This window comes from Gorilla gorilla, chromosome X (genome assembly GCF_029281585.2).
Source record: "Gorilla gorilla gorilla isolate KB3781 chromosome X, NHGRI_mGorGor1-v2.1_pri, whole genome shotgun sequence".
Taxonomy (NCBI): Eukaryota; Metazoa; Chordata; class Mammalia; order Primates; family Hominidae; genus Gorilla; species Gorilla gorilla.
In genome coordinates, this window is record NC_073247.2 from 164,404,910 (window position 1) to 164,424,887 (window position 19,978).

The 19,978-nt window shown below is 45.0% G+C and overlaps 2 protein-coding genes across 6 annotated transcripts; one reads left to right on the plus strand and one right to left on the minus strand.

Annotated features, from left to right (window-relative positions):
- Window positions 1-309: 309 nt before the first annotated feature.
- Window positions 310-6,451, minus strand: LOC129529980 (melanoma-associated antigen 12). 2 transcript variants are annotated; one of them, XM_055376112.2, is made up of 3 exons: window positions 6,349-6,451; window positions 4,954-5,059; window positions 2,503-4,120 (listed from the first exon to the last, which is right to left on the minus strand). In XM_055376112.2, the coding sequence occupies exon 3, from the start codon at window positions 4,023-4,025 to the stop codon at window positions 3,081-3,083; it is 945 nt and encodes a 314-aa protein (XP_055232087.1). In that variant the 5' UTR covers window positions 4,026-4,120; window positions 4,954-5,059; window positions 6,349-6,451; the 3' UTR covers window positions 2,503-3,080. The 2 variants fall into 2 exon arrangements, with proteins under 2 accessions (XP_055232086.1, XP_055232087.1); XM_055376111.2 differs by lacking the exon at window positions 4,954-5,059 and having other exon boundaries at window positions 310-4,120.
- Window positions 6,452-6,486: 35 nt separating this feature from the next.
- On the plus strand, window positions 6,487-12,762 carry LOC129529982 (chondrosarcoma-associated gene 1 protein). 4 transcript variants are annotated; one of them, XM_055376116.1, is made up of 5 exons: window positions 6,487-6,540; window positions 6,970-7,185; window positions 7,703-7,762; window positions 12,022-12,172; window positions 12,383-12,762. In XM_055376116.1, the coding sequence occupies exons 3-5, from the start codon at window positions 7,747-7,749 to the stop codon at window positions 12,450-12,452; spliced, it is 237 nt and encodes a 78-aa protein (XP_055232091.1). In that variant the 5' UTR covers window positions 6,487-6,540; window positions 6,970-7,185; window positions 7,703-7,746; the 3' UTR covers window positions 12,453-12,762. The 4 variants fall into 4 exon arrangements, with proteins under 4 accessions (XP_055232091.1, XP_055232090.1, XP_055232088.1 ...); XM_055376115.2 differs by lacking the exons at window positions 6,487-6,540; window positions 6,970-7,185; window positions 12,022-12,172 and having other exon boundaries at window positions 7,709-7,762; window positions 12,383-12,755; XM_055376113.1 differs by lacking the exons at window positions 6,487-6,540; window positions 6,970-7,185; window positions 7,703-7,762 and having other exon boundaries at window positions 11,910-12,223.
- The last annotated feature ends 7,216 nt before the right edge of the window (window positions 12,763-19,978 follow it).

The following is a 19,978-nucleotide window of genomic DNA, read 5'->3' on the forward strand; positions in this document are numbered from 1 at the left end:
GGGGGAAGGGAGGGGGCAGGACAGGACAATGAACAGGAATAGGCTTGGGAAATCCTGGCACCATCATCACCAGCTGGAGGAGGCCCTGTGATCTGAGTGGGTAAGCCTGTTGGCTGAATGCCCCAGGGCTGTGCTGGTCAACCTTCCCGCCCTCAGAATCCCCTTCCCTCTCTCCGGAATAGTTTGGCTGGCTCCCTGCATCATTCTGGGCCAGCTACCTCAAAATGAACCACAGACTTTATATGTCACAATTACATTCCTTTTTTTTTCTAGGACAAAACAAAAAAAGTTGTGTTACCTGAGGTTATGTCTTAGCTTAGGCTGCCATAACAAAATGCCATTGACCGAGTAGCTGAAACAACAGAAATTTATCTTTTTTCAGTTTTGAAGTGTGGAAGTCCCAGATCAAGGACTGGCGGGGTTGTCTTCTGGTGATGGCCTTATTCCTGGCTTGTAGATGGCCCTTTATTAATTTGTCCGTTCTTGGCCTTTCCTCTGTGCATGTGCAGAGAGAGAGAGAGGAAGAGAGAGAGAGAAAGAAAAAGAGAGAGAGGGGTCATGCAGGCACAAAAGTACTTTCTTCTGTTTCTTCTCCCTTCTTATAATCACACTAATTCTGTGGGATCAAGCTCCCACCCTTATGGCCTCTTTTAACATTAATTACTACCTTAGAAGCCTCATCTCCAAATACTGACACCCTGGGGTTGAGGGTTTCAAAATATGAATTTGGTGGAGGACATAAGCATTAGCAAAGAATAGACACATAGATTAATAAAACAGAATAGAGCTCAGAAATAGACCTGCACACATATAGTCAGGTGATTCACAACAAAGGCAATAATGGTGAAAGTACAGGTTTGCCAACAAAAGGTGCCTGAACAATTAGACACCTATACACAAATTATAATAACCTAGACATATCCTTACATATTGCAAGAAAATTAACTCAATACATCATAGACCTGATTAAAAATACAAGAACTATACAACCTCTATAAGAAAACATAAGAGAAAATCCACATAACTTTGAGTTTGGTGATGAGTTTTTAAATTCAACACCAAAAGCATGATCGAGGAAAGAAAAATTTGCCAAGTTGATTTTATTAAAATAAAAATCTTATGCTCTTCAAAGGACAATGTTAAGAGAATGAAAACAGAAGCCACAGACTAGCAGAAAACATCTGCGGTACACATATGTGATAAAGAACTTGTCTCTACAATATATACGAATTCTTAAAGCTCAATGATAGAAAAAATGAAAATAGTCAAAGATCTGAACACAATCTACACAAAAGAAGATACACACAGGGCAAATAAGCATAATAAAATACTGAGTGTCCTTTGGCATTAGGTAATTGTGTACTAAAGTGAGATACCACTACACACCTATTAGAATGTCCAAACCCATAAAAAAGCAAAACAAAGAAAACAAAACCAAGACCAATTGCCAGTGAAGATGTGGAGCAACAGAAACTCCGGGCCTGGTGGAAATTAGAAGTTTAACAAATGGCCGATGGCTGTTATTTCTAATATTTTTAAAGCCTAGGCACTAGCACTCTGTGACTTTGTTGTTGTTGTTGTTGTTCTCCAGGAGTCATCAGAGAATATACAGCTCAATAGGACATGGGATAATTAGACCAAAAAGGAAGCTTCACCTGTAAAATTCAGTTAAGTATTTCCTCTTAGAGAATGCACTTCAAACTTTGTGTGTGCGGGAGTTTTGCCCAGCCAGGTGCAACTCAAAACTCCTAGAATGTGTGTCAAAGACCAATTCCTTCCATCTCTCCCAGCTGCTTTCCCACCCAAACCACTGTTTTCATCCATTTTGTTACCATCCAAAATCTGGCCCATGCCTACAATTGGTCAAATTGCACTTGAGATAACCTAGTTAGAATGCCTTTTTAATAGAGTCAGCTCTGGTTCTCCTTGCGCGGCAGAAAAGCACCTGGCCAGGGGCTTCTGGGTCACCCTTCCAGGAAATTCAGCCTTATCGCTCAGGAAACCCTTGCAGATAGATAGATTTTCATCACCTAGATCTTGGGTTGTGTTCAATAGCAGTGGGACAAAAGCACAGGACACCTTCCATTCCAGCCCCAGGTGGAGATTCCTCTCTCTTCATCCCCCATCCGAAATAAACTACTCAGAGTTGCTTTCCATTCCAGGCTTTTCTCTCATTCACTGAGAATCTGTGGGCCCTGGACCCATCCAGCTTCATCAGAGTCAGCTCCTTCAGAAGGAACTGCAGGTTCCCAAAGTCCAAAATGCCCCAGCTCAGGGCATTTACACTCCACAACTCTCTCCTGGAACCCCACACCCTCACCCTTCTCTTATATTTCCTCTACATCTTACAGGACTTCTTGCCACCTTAATTATATGACTGCAGGTCCTAGGCTCTACAACGCTACGGGTAGGCGTGAGTCTTGCTTACCTTAGCATCCCCACTACTAACGCAGAGCCTTCCACAGAGCAGATGCTGAGTGAATGGAAAATAAATGAGCCAGTGAACAGGAAGGATTATTTATTCAGATTTAATTTCTCTTAAATTCTCAAAGAAGCCAAGGATATCCAGGTATCCATGTTTTTTTTTTTCAAATTTACAGAATAGAGTGAGGTATAAGGCAAGAATTAAGTATCTTTTAACTTCTTGAGGTCTTTATCTCATGTATTTTACTGCTAATTCTTTCACAATTCTAAGCACATACTTTTTCCGCTGCTGTTATTATGTCACAATTCACAAAATGGAATGGATTTCCCAATCTGAATAAAAAACAGGACTCTTACTCCTAAACTATATAAACAGCACTATGTGTGACTACTGTCATTCATAAACTTGGATGCTGAAGTTCATTCAACCATCCATTAAAAGGAACATTTGAACAATTCCAACAGGAAACAAAGATAAATCTCAAAGTCATCCAACAGAACAGAAACTCACTACTAACAATACTGACTGCTCTCTTCAAAGAGTGAAGAATGGGCCTCATGTCACACAAGGCAGTGGAAACTAATGGATGGGGCCCTGGAAGGTGCACTGGCCCAGACTCCCTCCCACTGGCCCTGGCTGCAACTCGTGCTCAGACTCACTCTTCCCCCTCTCTAAAAGCCCATTCATGCAGGGGTGGGTAGGAAATGTGAGGTCCTCCACTGATCTTTAGCAAATGGTGTAGGACTTTCACGTAGCTGGTTTCAATGAGGGCCCTTGGACCCCACAGGAACTCGTAGCACGCAGGATCACTGCCGGGCACCTGCCGGTACTCCAGGTAGTTTTCCTGCACCAGATCTTGGGTGAGCAGCTTCCTGGGATGGGCAAAGACACTGTCCTCCCTCCCATCAGATGCCTCCAACACACTCAGCTCCTCCCAGATTTTCTCCTCAGGGGCACAGTCGCCCTCTATTGCGATTATGGCCAGGACGATTATCAGGAGGCCTGTCTTGGGCATGATCTGATTGTCGCCCAGCAGGCCATCGTAGGAGAGGCCCAGGCAGGTGACAAGGATGTACAAGTGGCCGATGGGGACCACTTCCACCACCTCGATGCCAAAGACCAGCTGCAGGTACTCGGAGGCTTTGCTGAAGATCACAGGAAAGAAGTCCTGGTAATTTCTGATGAGACTCTCCAGCATTTCTGCCTTTGTGACCGGCTCCCTGGCTTGATACTTGAGGAGCAGAAAATGAACCAACTCAGCCATCTTCCTACTGAGTGCTACTTGGAAGCTGGTCTCCAGGTCAGGAAAGGTGCTTGGCCCCTCCTGTTCTTCGTTGCTGGAGCCCTCATCGGATTGACTCCAGAGACTATAGTTGATGGTAGTGGGGAGGGTGGAGGCTCCCTGAGGACTGTGGGGAGGACTTGGTGACTCGGCAGCAGGCAGCTCCCCCAGGGTGACTTCCACTAGAGTAGAGGAGGAGGAGGCAGTCTCCTGCTCCTCAGTAGCAGAAGCCTGCGCACCCACCAAGCCCAGGGCCTCTCCTTGGGCCTCAAGGCCTTCCTCAGGCTTGCAGTGCTGACTCCTCTGCTCAAGTGGCATGATGACTCTGGTCAGGGCAGCAGGTAGGAGTGTGGGCAGGAGCTAGTGCTGCTCCGGGGCCTCCAGTCCTCCTTGTCGGCCTGTCTCCTCAGAACCTGAAGGAACAAGTGAGAGGGCGCCTCAGGGTACAGCCGGCCAGCACATGCTGAGGCTGAAGGAATGACAGTAGGGAGGGTGAGGCCAGGCGCTCTGGAGTCCCATGTGTTCTGGGACTGGTGCGACCCTTGGTGTGCATTCAAGGCAAACCTTCAGTGTTGGCACTGTCTGCACCCCCTCTACTCTGTGACCTCAGGATACTGCCTCAGACCAAGGCCTCACTGCCTTGTTCCTGGAACTCCTGATTACTGGGAGAGGAATCCATGGGCCTCAGGGTGCAGACTGCAAGCACAGCCACGGATTCCCAAAATTGTCAGGAGGGTTGGCCAGACTCTGTGAGGTCCCCACTGTACTGGGGTGGAGGGTCCCTTCTGTGCTCTCTCAGGGCCCTCACATTTCTCCTTGCAGGGCCTAATACCGCCCTTTTGCTGGCCAAAGAAACTCTCATGGCAAGAATTCACATCCCTGATACGGTACAGAAGGACATGAGGGGACCAACATCTGGCCATACGTAACCAGATCCTCCCACGAAGGACAACGAGAGATGTCCAAATTCATTGGAGTCCAGGTGTCCTGGGTGACGAGCCTGCTTGGTCCTCACCGCTACTCCTGCTAGGGCCTGAGAGCCTCCCTCTAGTGACCTGAGTGCAGCCCCTTCAGACCAAGGCCTCCCTTTCCCTGACATCAAAGATCCCAGGATAATGGAGGGACCTCAGCAGATAGCCTTGCCCAGGCTCTCTGAGGGAATAGCAGGGGCAGGGCAGATTTCTGTGGGGCCCTCTATCAGCGTTCTGGCCCAGGGGTACCCTCAATCCTACCTCAGGCTTCTCACCTGGATGCTTGGTAGATCTTAGGACCACTGTGTCTGTCGACTACATGGGGGCCCCTGTGTTGACCTGAGTCACTCTCTGAAGAAAAGGTCCTCAACTCCCTGAGATCTGGAAACAGAAGTGAGGAGGAGCCACATCCTGTCACTCCCAGGTGGGTTGTCCAGGGCTGACCCCTTTGGTTGTAGGGTGAGGCTTCTGATGGCCTCCTGTGGGTTACTCATCTTTACTCCTGCCGGGGACTGCCCTTCCTCAACCCCCAACCCCCTGAAATGAGCAGACAGCTCCTCTTTACACCAACAGCTTATCTCCCTGAGGGTTCCCCAACCTCCCGCCTGTGGTACAAATGAGATTGCCAATTAGAGCCATCCCTGATTGGGTTCCCCTAGAGCTAAGAATAAGGGACAGCCAGACTCTGTGGCATCCCTTCTTTCTGGGCCGGGGGTATCCCCAGTCCTCATGAAGGGGGCACACCTTGGGTCTGGCAGATCCTGGGATTCCTCCCTCTGCTGACCTGAAGTGCCACTCCTCAGACCACAGCCCTCAACTCTGTCACCCTGAAGTCGCAATGAGCACGGGGCACATTCGGCCACTGTGCCCAGGATCCCCCAGCCCAAGGTTGCCACTGATCTGGACTCCAAGGTCCCCTCACTCCTCCCTCTTCTTCCTCCCCTTGACTCCTCGCAGGGCTGGGCCCCAACTCCCTGCTGAAGTGGGTCTGTATCCCTAGGATTCCCGCGGCCGAATGAAAAGGTGGCTCAGTTTGAGACAGGGGTACTTTGGGCCCCTGTCCTGGCAAGCTGGGAGCCCTCCGGACTCCATTATCTTCCAGGAGGGGCTTGGGCCCATCCTCTGCTTCCCAAAGGCCGTACTCACGATACCGACCCCCTTCCCTCCCTGAGCCATAGATGTGAACGTCAGGATCTGCGTGCCTGGCCGCCATTCCCGGAGCTTCCGTGGGTTGATTGCAGGGGCAAAGCTCCGATTCTGCCAGGATGGGTGGGGATGGGAATCGGGGTTTGGGGGTGCCATTGATGTTTGAGCGATGGCAGTGGGTTTGGTGTTGGGGGATGGGGGTGGGGTTGGTGTTGGGGGATGGGAATGGTGGTGGGGGTGCGGGGGGGTTACCCTCAGTCCCCTCTTGGGGCCCTGCCCTTGATTCCTGGCTGAGTCTGGGCCCTGAGCACTTCTAACCAGCCCTGCCCTGGTCACACAAAGCTCTTACGCCAGAGTTCCCTGCAGTTAAAGTGGCGGGGGGTGGCGGGGTGAGGTGGTGGCGACTCAGCCTGAGAAGTCTTCCCCTGCGGGGTGGTCCAGGCCCGGCAGCAGAGGCAGCGCTGGATTATTGGGGGCCCTCTGTCTGGGGTGAGGCCCGCCTCAGTCCTCTCTCAGCGTCTTACCTTGCCTCCTCACGGAGCCTGTGCCTGCTTCCTTCCGCCAACGTCAGGCTGTTGCTCAGGGCGAGAATCTCGCTGTCCTCTGACCCCCAATGCGCAAGTCAGTGGCGTCACATCCGGCCCCGTGACTTCCCTGGGTTCACGGCAAGGGTGGAACCGGATTCTTCCTGGATGGGGATCTGGATGGGGGTGGGGGTAAGCATGAAGATTGTGTTGGGGTAGGGGTAGGGATTGGGATGGGGATCCTGAGGCTGTAGATCCTGGTGGGGTCGGGGGAGTTGGGGTGGGAGGGGCCTTTGGTCATCCCTCAAGGTCCTGACTTGGATGCCAGGCTGAGCCTGGACCGCCATCCTCTGCCGATTGTGTCTGCTCCCCTCAGACCAAGTCTCTGACTCTGAGTCCCCCTGAAGTGGCATTGGGGGAGGGGTGTGGTCGGGGTGACATTATTGCCTAAGTTTACCAGGGCTGACAAGAGGGGCTGAGCTGGATTCTGTGGTCCCACTTCGTGGGGGAGGGTGGACCCTCAGTCCTCACTCAAGAGGGTCCTCTTCCTCACTCCTGGCTGTTGGATGAAGTGATGGGCAGGAGATACTCTGTTTCTGTCACCTCTGTGCATTTGCACAGCTGCACCCCTTGTAGAGAATGGCTTCGGGTCCCAGGCCAGGAGCTCCCTGCAGGGTGGGAGCTCCCACGATCGTATTGACCTCTGGAAGAAGACAGACACTTTCCCACGGGGGCTCCTCCCCAGCCAGAGCTACACTTGGCAAACCTTTGGTCCTAAATGATTTATTCTCTGAATTGAAGAAATACGGTTTACATATCTTCCAAGTATATATGTATGTAGCGATATATATATTTATTTCTATGAACTAACATCTACCCTTAGTATGCATCGTTCACTCTTACTATCCTAATCTACTTCTATTCCAGTCTTTGTGTTCTGTTGAAGGAACTTTTTTTTAAAACGTAATTCCTTTCCCACTATGTTGGTTTCAGGTTGTTATTAGCAGAACTCTGGAGCCATGCTGCCTTAACAAACCCAATTTTCCTGGTGTCCTGCTATTACCTAGGGCTCTTGGCATCGTGTTTTCAGGGGCTGCCTCAGATTGTGCAATGAAGTGAAGTGGAAATTTTAAAACTTTTATTCTACCCATTCTGTTATCTGCCGTCTAGGCAGGCTACAAACCTCCCCAACATCCCTGCCGCTAACCCCCTCCAACAGACACTGCAAGTGTCACACACAAGTACCAGCTCAACAAGGTCTTCAGTCTCACCCTGGACTGGCCCTGTTTTGTTGGGTAGATTTTCTTGCTGATACTGGTTTTTTACTTTCTGTTTCCGTTCTATAAATTTACAGGGTTGATTTGGGAAGCAGAGCACAGCAGCCCAAATTTGCTTGTAATGTCGGCGGCTACAGGTAAGGCACTAAATTGTAAATAATTTAAGCTGAGTTTACATTTTTACACTGTTGTGTTCCCCATGAATGAATATGTTATACTCCTCTATGTATGTCAAGCTATTTTTTCCTGAATATGTCAGTATACTTCGATAGTTGCCTCTATAAACAACTTATACATTTTTATTAGACTTCTATTCAGGTAATTCTTGGATTTTATTGCTATATGCAAATGGCATATTGTCCATTAATTGCTGTAGTTAGTTATTGCTTTCGTGAGGTGAAGATTTTGATTTTGCTGTAGTAATCTGTTGCACACCTCATTCTGAAGGCCGATGCACTTGAATATTCCACATGCCTTTTCCTTTGAATTTTCAAGATCGATAATGGTATTATCACTAAACATTACATGTTTTTCCAATATTCATACCACTTACTCATTTTGATACTTATAGCTTTTTGTGTCTCAATCCTGATTTCAAACGTAGAGATAATAGGCTACATCTACTTCTCGTTCCTGACTTGAATGATAATTCTTCGAACATTTGACATTTAAGTATGTTTGCTGTTGATTTTAGGAAATGGAAGTGCTCTTTGAATATAGGTTAAATAAATATTTTCTTTTTTCCATAAACTCATTAAATGTCTTTAAAAAGCTTTTTCTGTACCCTTTGACAGGATCAAATTTTTTCTCCTCCATTTTGTATGTAAGGAATTACAATGAACCTGTTTTTTTTTTTTTCTGATGTTAAATCATATGTTATTTCCTTGGGCAGAGCCTGTCTATTTGTTTAATATGCTACTAATTTAGGTAAGGTATTTACTGCTGTGTAAGGGAGCTTACTTGATGTGTTCTTTTTCCATCAGGGGAGGGATGTGGTCCTCATCTGATTTTGAATCCAGGAGGGCTAGTCTGGGAGAATGAACTGAACAATTGTCAATCTTTCGTATGTTCTGGAAGAGTTGATATAAGATGGTGGTTAGTTTTCCCTGATCATTTGGTAGAATTGGCCTCCAAAACTGCCTAACCTGGAATGTTTGAGGGTGGCTTGAGCTTTGAATATTGTACAGTTTCAGTTTGTATAGTTTAATTAAAGTTTTCTTTTTCTTTTTGGATCAGTTTGGTTACTGATGTATTTTATTTCTATGAAGTGGTCAGTTTCATTTAGGATTTCACTTTTAATGGCATATTTGTGATAAAAAACGGTTTATTAGGGAAAGCCTTCACACATACAGAATAACAGAAACTAATATTATGAACCCAGGATACTTGATACCGAGCATGAACAACTTTAAATACACAGCAAAGCTAGTTCCAGTTAGACACTCGCCTACCTGCATATGAGCTTCTGGAATAACGTGGAGCCAATCTAAGGCATTAGACCATTTCATCTCTAAACAATTTAATATGCATTTTAAAGGAAAAGGACTTTTTATTAAACAAAAACCCAATAGCATTGATATCTAAAAAATTAAATAAATGATTATCAAATGTTCAACTATTTTACAAACTTATCTGGAAGACATATACTTTATAAAATATATATTTCTTTGATGAAGTACCCAAATATGATAACTTTCCCCCCACTTGCTTCACTGTGGTGGTTTCATACATCTATAATACAGCTAGGTTTCTGTGTGTGTAACATTTTACATTCTGTTGTGTGATTCTCCAACCTCTTAAGTTTCTTTTAGACGTTACATACATTAAGCTTCACTGTTTGTGCTGTAAAGATCTATGGGTTTTGACAAATGCCTCGTGCCGTTGTCTTAGTCCATTTGGGCTTCCATAACAAAAATAGTGTAGACTAGGTGGCTTATAAACAACACAACTTTATTTCTCACATTCTGGAGGTTGGAAAGTCCAAGATCAAGGTGCTGGCAGATTTCATGTCTGGTGGAGTCCTGCTCCCTAGTTCATAGACACCTGCCTTTTCCCTATGTCCTCGCATGGAAGAAGGGGCAAGGGATCTCTGTGGGGAATATTTTATAAAAACACTAATCCCATTGATGAGGGCTCTGCTCTCATGATCTAGTCATTCTCCAAATACCCCACCTTCTACCTAATACCATCACCTTGGTATTTTAGCAGATGAAGTTTGTGGCAACACAAATATTCAGACCAAAGCAAGCATACAACCACCATTGCAGTATTATGCATACTAGTTTCACTGCCCTGATAAATCCCTTGTGCTTGTCAGATAACCCCCTTGGCTGCCACTGATAGGTTTTTCATCTTTATAATTTTGCATTTTCCAGAATGCCATATAAATAGAATCTTATACTATCTAGCCTTTTTAGACTCGTTTCTTTCTAGACTCATTTCTTTAGACTCGTTTAGCATAATGAACTGAAGAGTCATGTAAAACTTTGTGCAGCTTGTAACTTATTCCTTTTCATTGAGGAGTAGTAGTATCATTGTCTGGGTGTACCATATTTTAATGTGTGTGTGTGCGTGTATGTGTGTGTATATATATATATATATATATATATATATATTATATATATAATCCATTCACCAAATGAAATACATTTTGGATGCTACTATTTTTGGTGATTGTGAAATAAGCTATTGTATACATTCATATACAAATTTTTATGTAGACATAAGTTTTCAAATCAATTGGGTAAATAGATTGAATATGGCTGCTGAATCTTACGCTAAGTCTATGTTCCGCTTTTTAAGAAAACGCCAAATTGTCTTCCAAAGTGGCTGTGCCATGTTGCATTTCCAGAGCAACGAATGAGAGTTTCTGTTGCTCCACATCTTCCCTGGCAATTGGTCTTGGTTTTGTTTGCTTTGTTTTGCTTTTTTATGGATTTTGCACATACTAATAGGTGTGTAGTGGTATCTCATTTTAGTACACAATTATCTAATGACAAAACATGCTTAGTACATTTATTATGCTTATTTGCCATGTGTGTATCTTCTTTTGTATAGTCTGTGTTCAGATCTTTGCCTATTTTCATTTTTTTCTATCGTTGAGCTTTAAGAATTCGTATATATTGTAGAGACAATTTCTTTATCACATATGTGTGCCACAGACATTTTCTGCTAGTCTGTGGCTTCTGTTTTCATTCTCTTAACATTGTCTTTTGAAGAGCACATGATGTTTATTTTAATAAAATCAACTTGGCAAATTTTTCTTTCCTTGATCATGCTTTTGGTGTTGAATTTAAAAACTCATCACCAAACTCAAAGTTCTGTGGATTTTCTCTTATGTTTTCTTATAGAGGTTGTATTGTTTTTGCATTTTTCATTAGACCTATGATGTATCTTGAGTTAGTTTTCATGGAATATGTAAGGATATGTCCAGGTTATTATAATTTGTGTATAGGTGTCTAATTGTTCCGACACCTTTTGTTGGCAAACCTGTACTTTCACCATTATTGCCTTTGTTGTGAATCACCTGACTATATGTGTGCAGGTCTATTTCTGAGCTCTATTCTGTTTTATTAATCTATGTGTCTATTCTTTGCTAATGCTTATGTCCTCCACCAAATTCATATTTTGAAGCCCTCAGCCCCAGGGTGTCTGTATTTGGTGATGAGGCTTCTAAGGAAGTGATTAATGTTAAAAGAGGTCATAAGGGTGGGGCCTTGATCCCATAGAATTAGTGTGGTTATAAGAAGGGAGAAGAGACAGAAGATAGCATTTTTGTGCCTGCATGAGCTCACTGTCTCTCTCGCACGCTCTCTGCACATGCACAGAGGAAGGGCCAAGAATGGACATATTGAGAAAGGGCCATCTACAAGCCAGGAATAAGGCCATCACCAGAAGCCAACCCAGCCAGTCCTTGATCTGGGACTTCCAGACTTCAAAACTGTGAAAAAAGATAAATTTCTGTTGTTCCAGCTAGTCAGTCAATGACATTTTGTTATGCCAGCCTGAGCTGACTAAGACATAACCTCAGGTAACACAATTTTTTTTTGTTTCCTCCTAGAAAAAAACCCCGTAATTTTGGCATTTAAGACTGCGGTTCATTTTGAGTCACATTTTTGTACGGTGCAAGATATTTGCAGTGGCTAGTATTATGTCAACTTGTCTAGGCTGTAGTGCTCAGCTGTGTGGTCAAACAGTAGTCTAGATGCTGCTGTGAAGGTATTTTGTAGATGTGATCAACATTTACCATCAGTTGACTTTAAGTAAAGCAATTTAACTTCCATAATGTGGATAGGCCTCATCCAATTAGTTGAAGGTGTTAAGAGAAAAGACCAAGGTTTCTTGGAAAAGGAATTCTCCCACAAGACTAACATAATAATGTCGTGTGAGTTTCTAGCCTGCTGGCCTGCCTTCACTGTCCTGGGGGATGCTCAGGGAGACCAGGTGGACTGGAGTAGACTGTTGAGAGACACTGGTCTGGTGAAGATGTCCAGGAAACCACGAGCCTCCAGCCCATTTTCCAACAACCACCCATCAACACCAAAGAGGCGAGGAAGTGGAAAGCATCCTCTCATCCCTGGCCCAGAAGCCCTATCAAAGTGAACGGCCCACCCAAGCTCTGACTCCTACCCTGTCCTCCCCTGGCACAACTCCTACCCCAGCCTGCACCATTTCTCTATGAAGCCCCTGTTCTCACCCCTCCTCCATCCTCTTCCCCAAACCAGTGCCCTCCTGTGATCTCCCTGTTGGCTTTCCAGGTTCCCAAGACAACCCAGAAGGGAAAAGGGACCCGTCAAGGAAGTTCCAGGAACAAAAGGCTCTCCCTAAAAGACCACCGCTTCAAAAAAACCTGAGGAATGGAGTGGGCCAACACTATCCAGCCACTCTGACCAGCCGAACGAGGAACTCAATCAAAATGCGCCACAGCGGGACCACAAGGGCAAGGAGACCACCACCTTCTCCAGTGCTTCCTTGGGCAGCCAGTAATTCCCGGGCAAGGCCAGAGACTTCAAGTCTATCTGAAAAGTCTCCAGAAGTCTAACACCAGATAAATAGCCAACAGGGTGTAGAGTACATTTTACACCCCAAAGGGTATGCCCCATGGTGATGGAAATAAAATGAACATGTTGTAAAATGATGTGTGTGTCTGTGTGTCTCAAAGGTTGGGGGTAGGGCTTAAGGGGAAGAGGTGGGAATGTGGGAAGGGATGGGGGGATCCTCTACAATTTCTTTAAATTCAAATTGCTCTTCGTTCTTTGGTTTCCTAGGGTGAAAGTTTTGGTTATTGATTTTAGATTTTATTTTCTAATATAAACATAAAATATGCTATACATTTCCCTCAAGGAAACACTTTAGCTGAATCCCATTTTTGTATGTATATTTTTATTTTCATTCAACTTAATGTATTTTTAAAATTCTCCTGAGACTCCCTCTTTGACCCATAGGTTATTTAGGAGCATATTTTAAAATTTCCAATATTTGGGCATTTTTCAGATATCTTGGTGTTTGGTTTTGAATTTAATTATATTATTGTCTTAGAAGAGGCTTTTTATTATTTCTATTTTTTTTTCAATTTGTAAGCTTTGTTTGATGGCCCAGAATACCATCTATCCTGGGAAATATTTCATGCACACTTGAGAGGAATGTTTATTCTGCTGTTGTTGAATGCAGTGCTTTTCTCATTACTTTAATTGGTCAGAGTAGTTAACGGTGCTGTTCAGGTCATCTATATCCTTCCTGGTTTTCTGCTTACTTTTTCTCCTAAATACTGAGAAACAATTTAAACAGTTTTGACAAATGTATAGTCCCATGAAACCACAACCACATAGAAGGTGCAAAATATATTCATCCTCCCCAAAAGTTTCTTCCTGTCCTTTTGCTGTCAAACCATCCCTTCAGTAGAGGTGACCCAAGGTGAGCAGAAATGAGCATCTGCCAACCATTAGCATTTTCCCTATTAACAGAGGCAGGCTGGCACAGAGAACAGCAGTTGCTTTCACACGCAGGCAGCATCCAGGAGGAAAACCAGATTGATAGTGTCATAGAAGGAGCGCTTGCTTGCCTGGACACAGGCTGTCACTCCCTTTGTTGCACACTGCCTGTCCCCAAGTCTGGCTCTGCCTTCCTGGACTCCCTGGCTCAGATGGGCGATTCACACCTCCTCTCCATCTCCCCCATCCCCTTACAGACAGTATTAAGGGCCTTGCCACTTTCTTTTGTTTTGTTGACTTGCTGTTTCCTCAGCATATATTCAATAAAAGTTTTCTGTAGGAATCAATAAGTGCATGAATGAATGAAATTACCAGGCATGGGAGTTCATTGATTCAAAACGTGGAGGCTGCCCCTGCCTTGGCCTCCCGCCTACCTGAAGAAACCCACAGTTCCATCACCTGTGCTCACTTGAGTTTAGAAATCCCCTGGAAACTATCATTGAGAGCATCACTGCAGATGCCTACTCCCCATGCCCAAACACTATCATGGAGGTGAGGATGCTCCCAACAGTATTGTGCATGATGCCTCCTGTATTGGACCCCACACATCCCCATCAGTTTAACAAGGAAGGGTGCCATCTCCACTGCCTTGCCATCCAACCTGCTCACATACACACCTTGGACCAGCCCTCTACCCCAGACACTGTCTGGTGGCACCATAGGCCAGTGATTAGAGCCCCAGGATACCTGTCTGCTTTTGTGTCAAGAGCTCAGAAGCCTCAGAAGTCCATCTGAGACATGGTCACCATCTGGATCATTTTCATTGCACATCCACAGCCAATCCTTCATCTGCAGAGTCGGAGCTGACTAGTCCCAGGGTACTCTTCCTCCAAATTCCCCTCCATGCAGCCTTGCTGCCACCCTCACCTTCCACTGCTCATAAATATTTCTGGCCTGTCTTGGCTGTTGCTCAAAAGTCAGCAACCCATTCACGTAGTCCAGGCTCCATGGAGAGTTCACAGGGGATAAAACAGCAGCCCCCAGCAGGCATGAGACAACTCCCTGCCCCGGGACGCTGGAAATGGTACACACGACCACTGGAGTGGTCAAGAGAGGGAGCTTGCCCAGAATGATGCAGAGAGCCAGCCATACTCTTCGTGAGAGAGGGAAGGGGATTCTGAGGGAGGGTTGGGTCTCCAGCACATCGCTGGTGCATTCCATCAACAGCCCTGCCCATTCAGATCACACGGCCCCCTCCAGCTAGTGATGATGGTGCTGGAATTTCCCGAGCCTATTCCTTTTCATTGTCCTGCCCTCACCCCTCTCTTCGCCCTTCTCTCCCTCAGGTCCCTGCCTCCACCCAGCTGAACTCTGGATTCAGACCTCTGAATGCCAGCCTGCCTTGGGCTCTGTGGACTTGGTTTCATATATGGTCTCTCTCATGGACTCTGGCCATTGCTCTCCCCTTGTATTTGTTCATTTTCATACTGCTATGAAGAAATACCTGAGACTGGGTAATTTATAATAATAAAAAAAGAGGTTTAATGGACTGACAGTTCTACATGACTGAGGAGGCCTCACAATCATGGCAGAAGGGGAAGGAGGAGCAAAGATATGTCTCACATGGCAGCAGGCAAGAGAGCATGCGCAGGGGAACTGCCCTTTGTGAAAACATCAGATCTCCTAAGACTTATTTACTACGGCGAGAACAGCATGGGAAAAACTTATCCCTGTGATTCAACTGCCTCCCACCTGATCCCTCCTATGACACGTGGAGGTTATGGGAGCTACAATTCAAGATGAGATTTGGGTGGGGAAACAATCAAACCATATCAGTGCTGGATCCTCCCGATTACCCTCCTGGGCTGAGGGTGTCCTGTCTGCTCTCCTTCCCTGGCTCCTGTTCATTCTGACCAATTCCTTCTCAAAGCACAAGAGAAATGTCCTGTCCCCATTTCAGAATGTTAAACCATGCCTAGAGAAATGTTACTCAGGATGTCACTGTATAAATCCAATTTCATATGGGTGAGGGATTAAGTTAGTGTCTACTTAACCTAATTAGAGAAAGCAAAGACACAAAATAACAGTGAAACAATATTTCTTCACTAAATTTTATTCATAATTTTCACCAAAAATGAGAAGATTGATAACACAAAATCTTTCTGTGAGTGTAGGATATTCACATCTATTAATTTGTGAGAAAATTAATTGGTACAGTATTTTTGGAATAAAATTTTGACAATACTTCCAAAAAGTTAAACTATTCACACCATTTCCACTTTAATCCAATGTCCATGTTACTATATCTTTCTTATTGGAAAGCATGCATATCTGTCCAAAAACGTATGTTTATTTCAGTTCTATTAATCATAGCAACAAATGGGAATGAACATATGTGTTTAACAGGAAAGGAAAGGTTTAATTAACTATGGCACACACCTACTTTAGAATTCTAGGGAATACTTACAAAAGTGATGTCGATTGTAGGTATAGTTGTGGGAAGACCTTGTGTTCATCTTATTACGTGGCAAAGGCATGTGACATATCAATACGTGCATCACTACCTGTGGGTGTTAAAACACTATATATTTTCATAAAACATCCATGTCTAAAAAAATCCTAGACTGAGCTTTAAAATGCTGCCCACGGATCTCATCCTCCACACTCTTCTTCATCAAATCACCACCAACTCTTACCCTTCTCCCTCCCTCTCAACTAAGGGAGCAACGTCACCAACCTCAGAAGTCAGGTCAATAGAGATTCTCTCCATCAGTTCACAGTCCCTCACTTCCTAAAACTCTTCCGTGTCTTTCCACCTCACCATCTCCCTCACGCCCCCCATAGACTGAGTTAAGGGCACTGCTGCTTTCTTGTGTTTTTTTGACATGGTGTTTCCTCAGCATATATTGAATAAAAGTTTTCTGTAGGAATCAATAAGTGCATGAAATGAATGAAAGTACCAGGCATGTGAATTCTTTGGTTCAAATTATGGAGTCGGTCTGGCCTGGGCCTCCGACCTGCATGAAGAAACCCACAGTTCCTTCACCTGTGCTCACTTGAGTTCAGAAAAATCCGTGGAAACTACCAACGAGAGGGTCACTACAGATGCCTTATCCCCAGGCCCAAACACCGTCATGGAGGTGAGGATGCTCCCAACAGGATGGTGCATGATGTTTCCTTTATTGGACCCCACACATCCCCATCAGTTTAACAAGGAAGGCTGCCAACTCCAATGCCTTGTCATACAACCTGCTCATGTACACACCTTGGGCCAGCCCCCTACCCCAGACACTGTCTGCTGGCAACATAGGCCAGCGATCACTGCCCTAGGACACCAGTCCTCTTGTGTGCCAAGAGTTCAGAAGCCACAGAAGTCCATCTGAGACACAGTCACCACCTGGTTCATTTTCAAGGCACATCCACAGCCAATCCTTCATCTGCAGAGTCTGAGCTGACTAGTCCCAGGGCACTCTTCCTCCCATTTCTCCTCCATGCAGCCCCACTGCCCCTTTCAATTGCTCTTCGGCATTCCTGGCCTGTTTTGGCAGTTGGTCATCAGTCAGCAACCCACTCACATAGCCCAGCCTCTATGGAGGGCCCCCAGGGGATAAAACACCAGCCCCCAGCAGGCATGAAGGCATCTCCCAGATCTGGGATGCTGGCGAAGGTGCAAAGGACCACTGGAGGGTTCAAGAGAGGTAGCTGGCCCAGAATGATGCAGGGAGCCAGCCAAACTATTCCGGAGAGAGGGAAGGGGATTCTGAGGGCGGGAAGGTTGACCAGCACAGCCCTGGGGCATTCAGCCAACAGGCTTACCCACTCAGATCACAGGGCCTCCTCCAGCTGGTGATGATGGTGCCAGGATTTCCCAAGCCTATTCCTGTTCATTGTCCTGTCCTGCCCCCTCCCTTCCCCCTTCTCTCCCTCAGGCTCCTGACCCCACCGGCCTGAAGTCTGGATTTAGAGCTCGGAGTGCCAGCCTGCCTGGGTCTCAGTGGACTTGGTTTTGCATGTGCTCTCTGTCATTGACACTAGCAATGGCTCTCTCCTGGATCCTCCCTGGATCCTCCCTCACAGGCTGAGGGTCTCCTGTCTGCTCTCCTTCCCTGGTTCCTCTTCAGTCTCACCAAATCCTTCTCAAAGCAGAGAAGAAATATCCTGTCCACACTTCAGAATTTTAAATCAATTGTGATTTTTATGAGAATTTGAATTGGTACAGCATTTTTGTAATAACACTTTAGAAATATTTTAAATGTTAAACTATTTTCACCCTTTCACTTTAACCCAATGTCCATGTTAATATATCCTTCTTATAAGAAAACCATGTTTGCCTAAAATTCATAGGCAGAGATGTTTATTTTATTCTATTTATCATATAGCAAATGGGAAACAACTTATATGTCCATTAGGAAGAAAGAGTTTAATTAATTGTGGTGCATGTCTACTTTAGAATTATAGAAAGTGGTTTCAAAAGTGAGAAAGATCTACCTGTCTCTATCTATCTATCTATCTATCTATCTATCTATCTATCATCTATCTATACTGTTGTCGAAAAATCCTACATCCATTTTATAAAGTGATAAAAGCAGATCAGTATGTATGTCATTGTTCTTGTATATTGAATAAAAATAATATATCGTTATAGTTTGTCAGCGAAAAGCCTAGAGTCAGCAGTAAAATAATACACAACATTGTTAATTGTGGTGACCTCTGCGGGGGGGCGGGGGGTGTTGTTAACTGTGGAGGAGCTTTGTAAAAAAAAAATTGTGAATTATCTACATTTCTATCATTTTTGAAATAAGAATATATACCAAACTACATTTTAAATAAAAAATATTTAATACTGACAACAGAAATACTAGCCGTGTCAGTTTAAGTAATTGCTAGCTGATGCAACAGAACAACCATGAATGGCTTGACACAACAGAAGTTCATTTTATGTGCAAATAAGTTCTGATGCGGTTTGGCAGGGGCTCTCCACTCTCACATGACCCAGGGATCCAAGCTGCTTCCACCTTTTGATTCCGTCATCTCAAGATGAAGCTGCCATGTTTGCTGTTGAAAGCAGAGAGAAAGCGTGGAAATGGCACACTGGCTCTCAAATGCCTGGATGTGACAAACAGTGCTTCTGCTCCTGTATTGGTGTAAAGGAAAAGTCACATGATCCTAACTGCAAGGACTTTACTGTTCCCATGTGTCCAGGAAGGAGACAAAGACAAAATGTGGGTGAGTACTATACCCTTCCCCATAAACTGTTACATAGTGGGTGCTCAACAAAAAGCAACTATGATCATTTGGTATTATACTACCCTTCTCATTTCTAGGAGGAGTTTCTGAGAAGGCCAAATTTACCTTGAAGTTCTCCAGCGTTTTCCAGTGTCAAATATGTGACTGATGTTTTCAAACATACGATCACAACTAACTGTTCAAGAATCTTGAAAGCCTCAGCAGGAAGGCTTTCCTTTGTAATATCCTTTAAATCCTTAGTAGGCTGAGAATTGTTCCTCCATTTGATTCCCAGTCAAAATGTTAACCTGTGAATTTCTGCTACCCTCCACACGCCTGTACACCTGTCGAGGTAGGCACACTGAAGGCCAGTATTTTCCTGTGGAGCAGGTAAACAGACAAGAAACAGAAGGCTGCTTAATTATTCCTCTTTCATTAGAGTTGACGTGTTTTCAAGGTATAGTTTTTAAACTCCTGGAGGACTCCAGAAATTTAGGAATTCAGCCTCAGTAAGTAGATGTTTGTTCCACTGGGGTTTCCCAAGGTTTTTCTCATCTAATACTCATGAGAGACGGTTTGCTCTTTGATCATTTATCTGTGCGTGTATTCAGAGGCGAATTCCAAAAGGATGCCCTGTGAAAGTCCGATTTCAAGTATCAAGGTGGTTCCAAATCCCTCTAACTTCAGGGTGACATCACACAAGAACCCTTAGATAATATGGCGAATCAGACTCCTCAGCCCATTCAGAAAACGATTAGAGAGTGTGTTGAAGACAACCAGAGTGGTAACCAAGTGTCTAAGCGTCACTGTCCCCGTGTGAGTTTTTATATCAAAAGGGTTTTTGACATCATATGGCTTCCTGGGTGAGAGACGGAACAGCCAGAGGACTTCTACTGTGAGAAGGAATGCTCCCTGTCAGGAGGTGAGCAGGGGATTCTGGGCTGTTCTGTGACGATCAGTGAGGAGCTGATCAGCAGGCCCTATAGGTTCCAGAGTCAGACAGGACACATGGAAGTGACCCGGGGAAATGTGCTGTAATTCTGAAAGTGCTGGGGCTGCAGAGAAATGCCCACAACTGGGCAGAGTTAGCTCTCAAGGAACCTAGCGCACACCAGCCCCAAATGGTGTTTGATTCTCACTGTCGCGTTCTCCAGGCCTGCTTCATTATGCTGGCCTCGAGGTCCTTCTTTTTGTCAC

Excerpts from the sequence above, each read along its gene's own strand:
- LOC129529980 (XM_055376111.2), bottom strand. The coding sequence starts at position 4,025 with ATGCCACTTGAGCAGAGGAGTCAGCACTGCAAGCCTGAGGAAGGCCTT.
- LOC129529982 (XM_055376113.1), top strand. The coding sequence starts at position 11,910 with ATGTGGATAGGCCTCATCCAATTAGTTGAAGGTGTTAAGAGAAAAGAC. Across the intron at positions 12,224-12,382 it reads GGCCCAGAAGCCCTATCAAA|GTTCCCAAGACAACCCAGAA; the intron begins GTGAACGGCCCA and ends TTGGCTTTCCAG.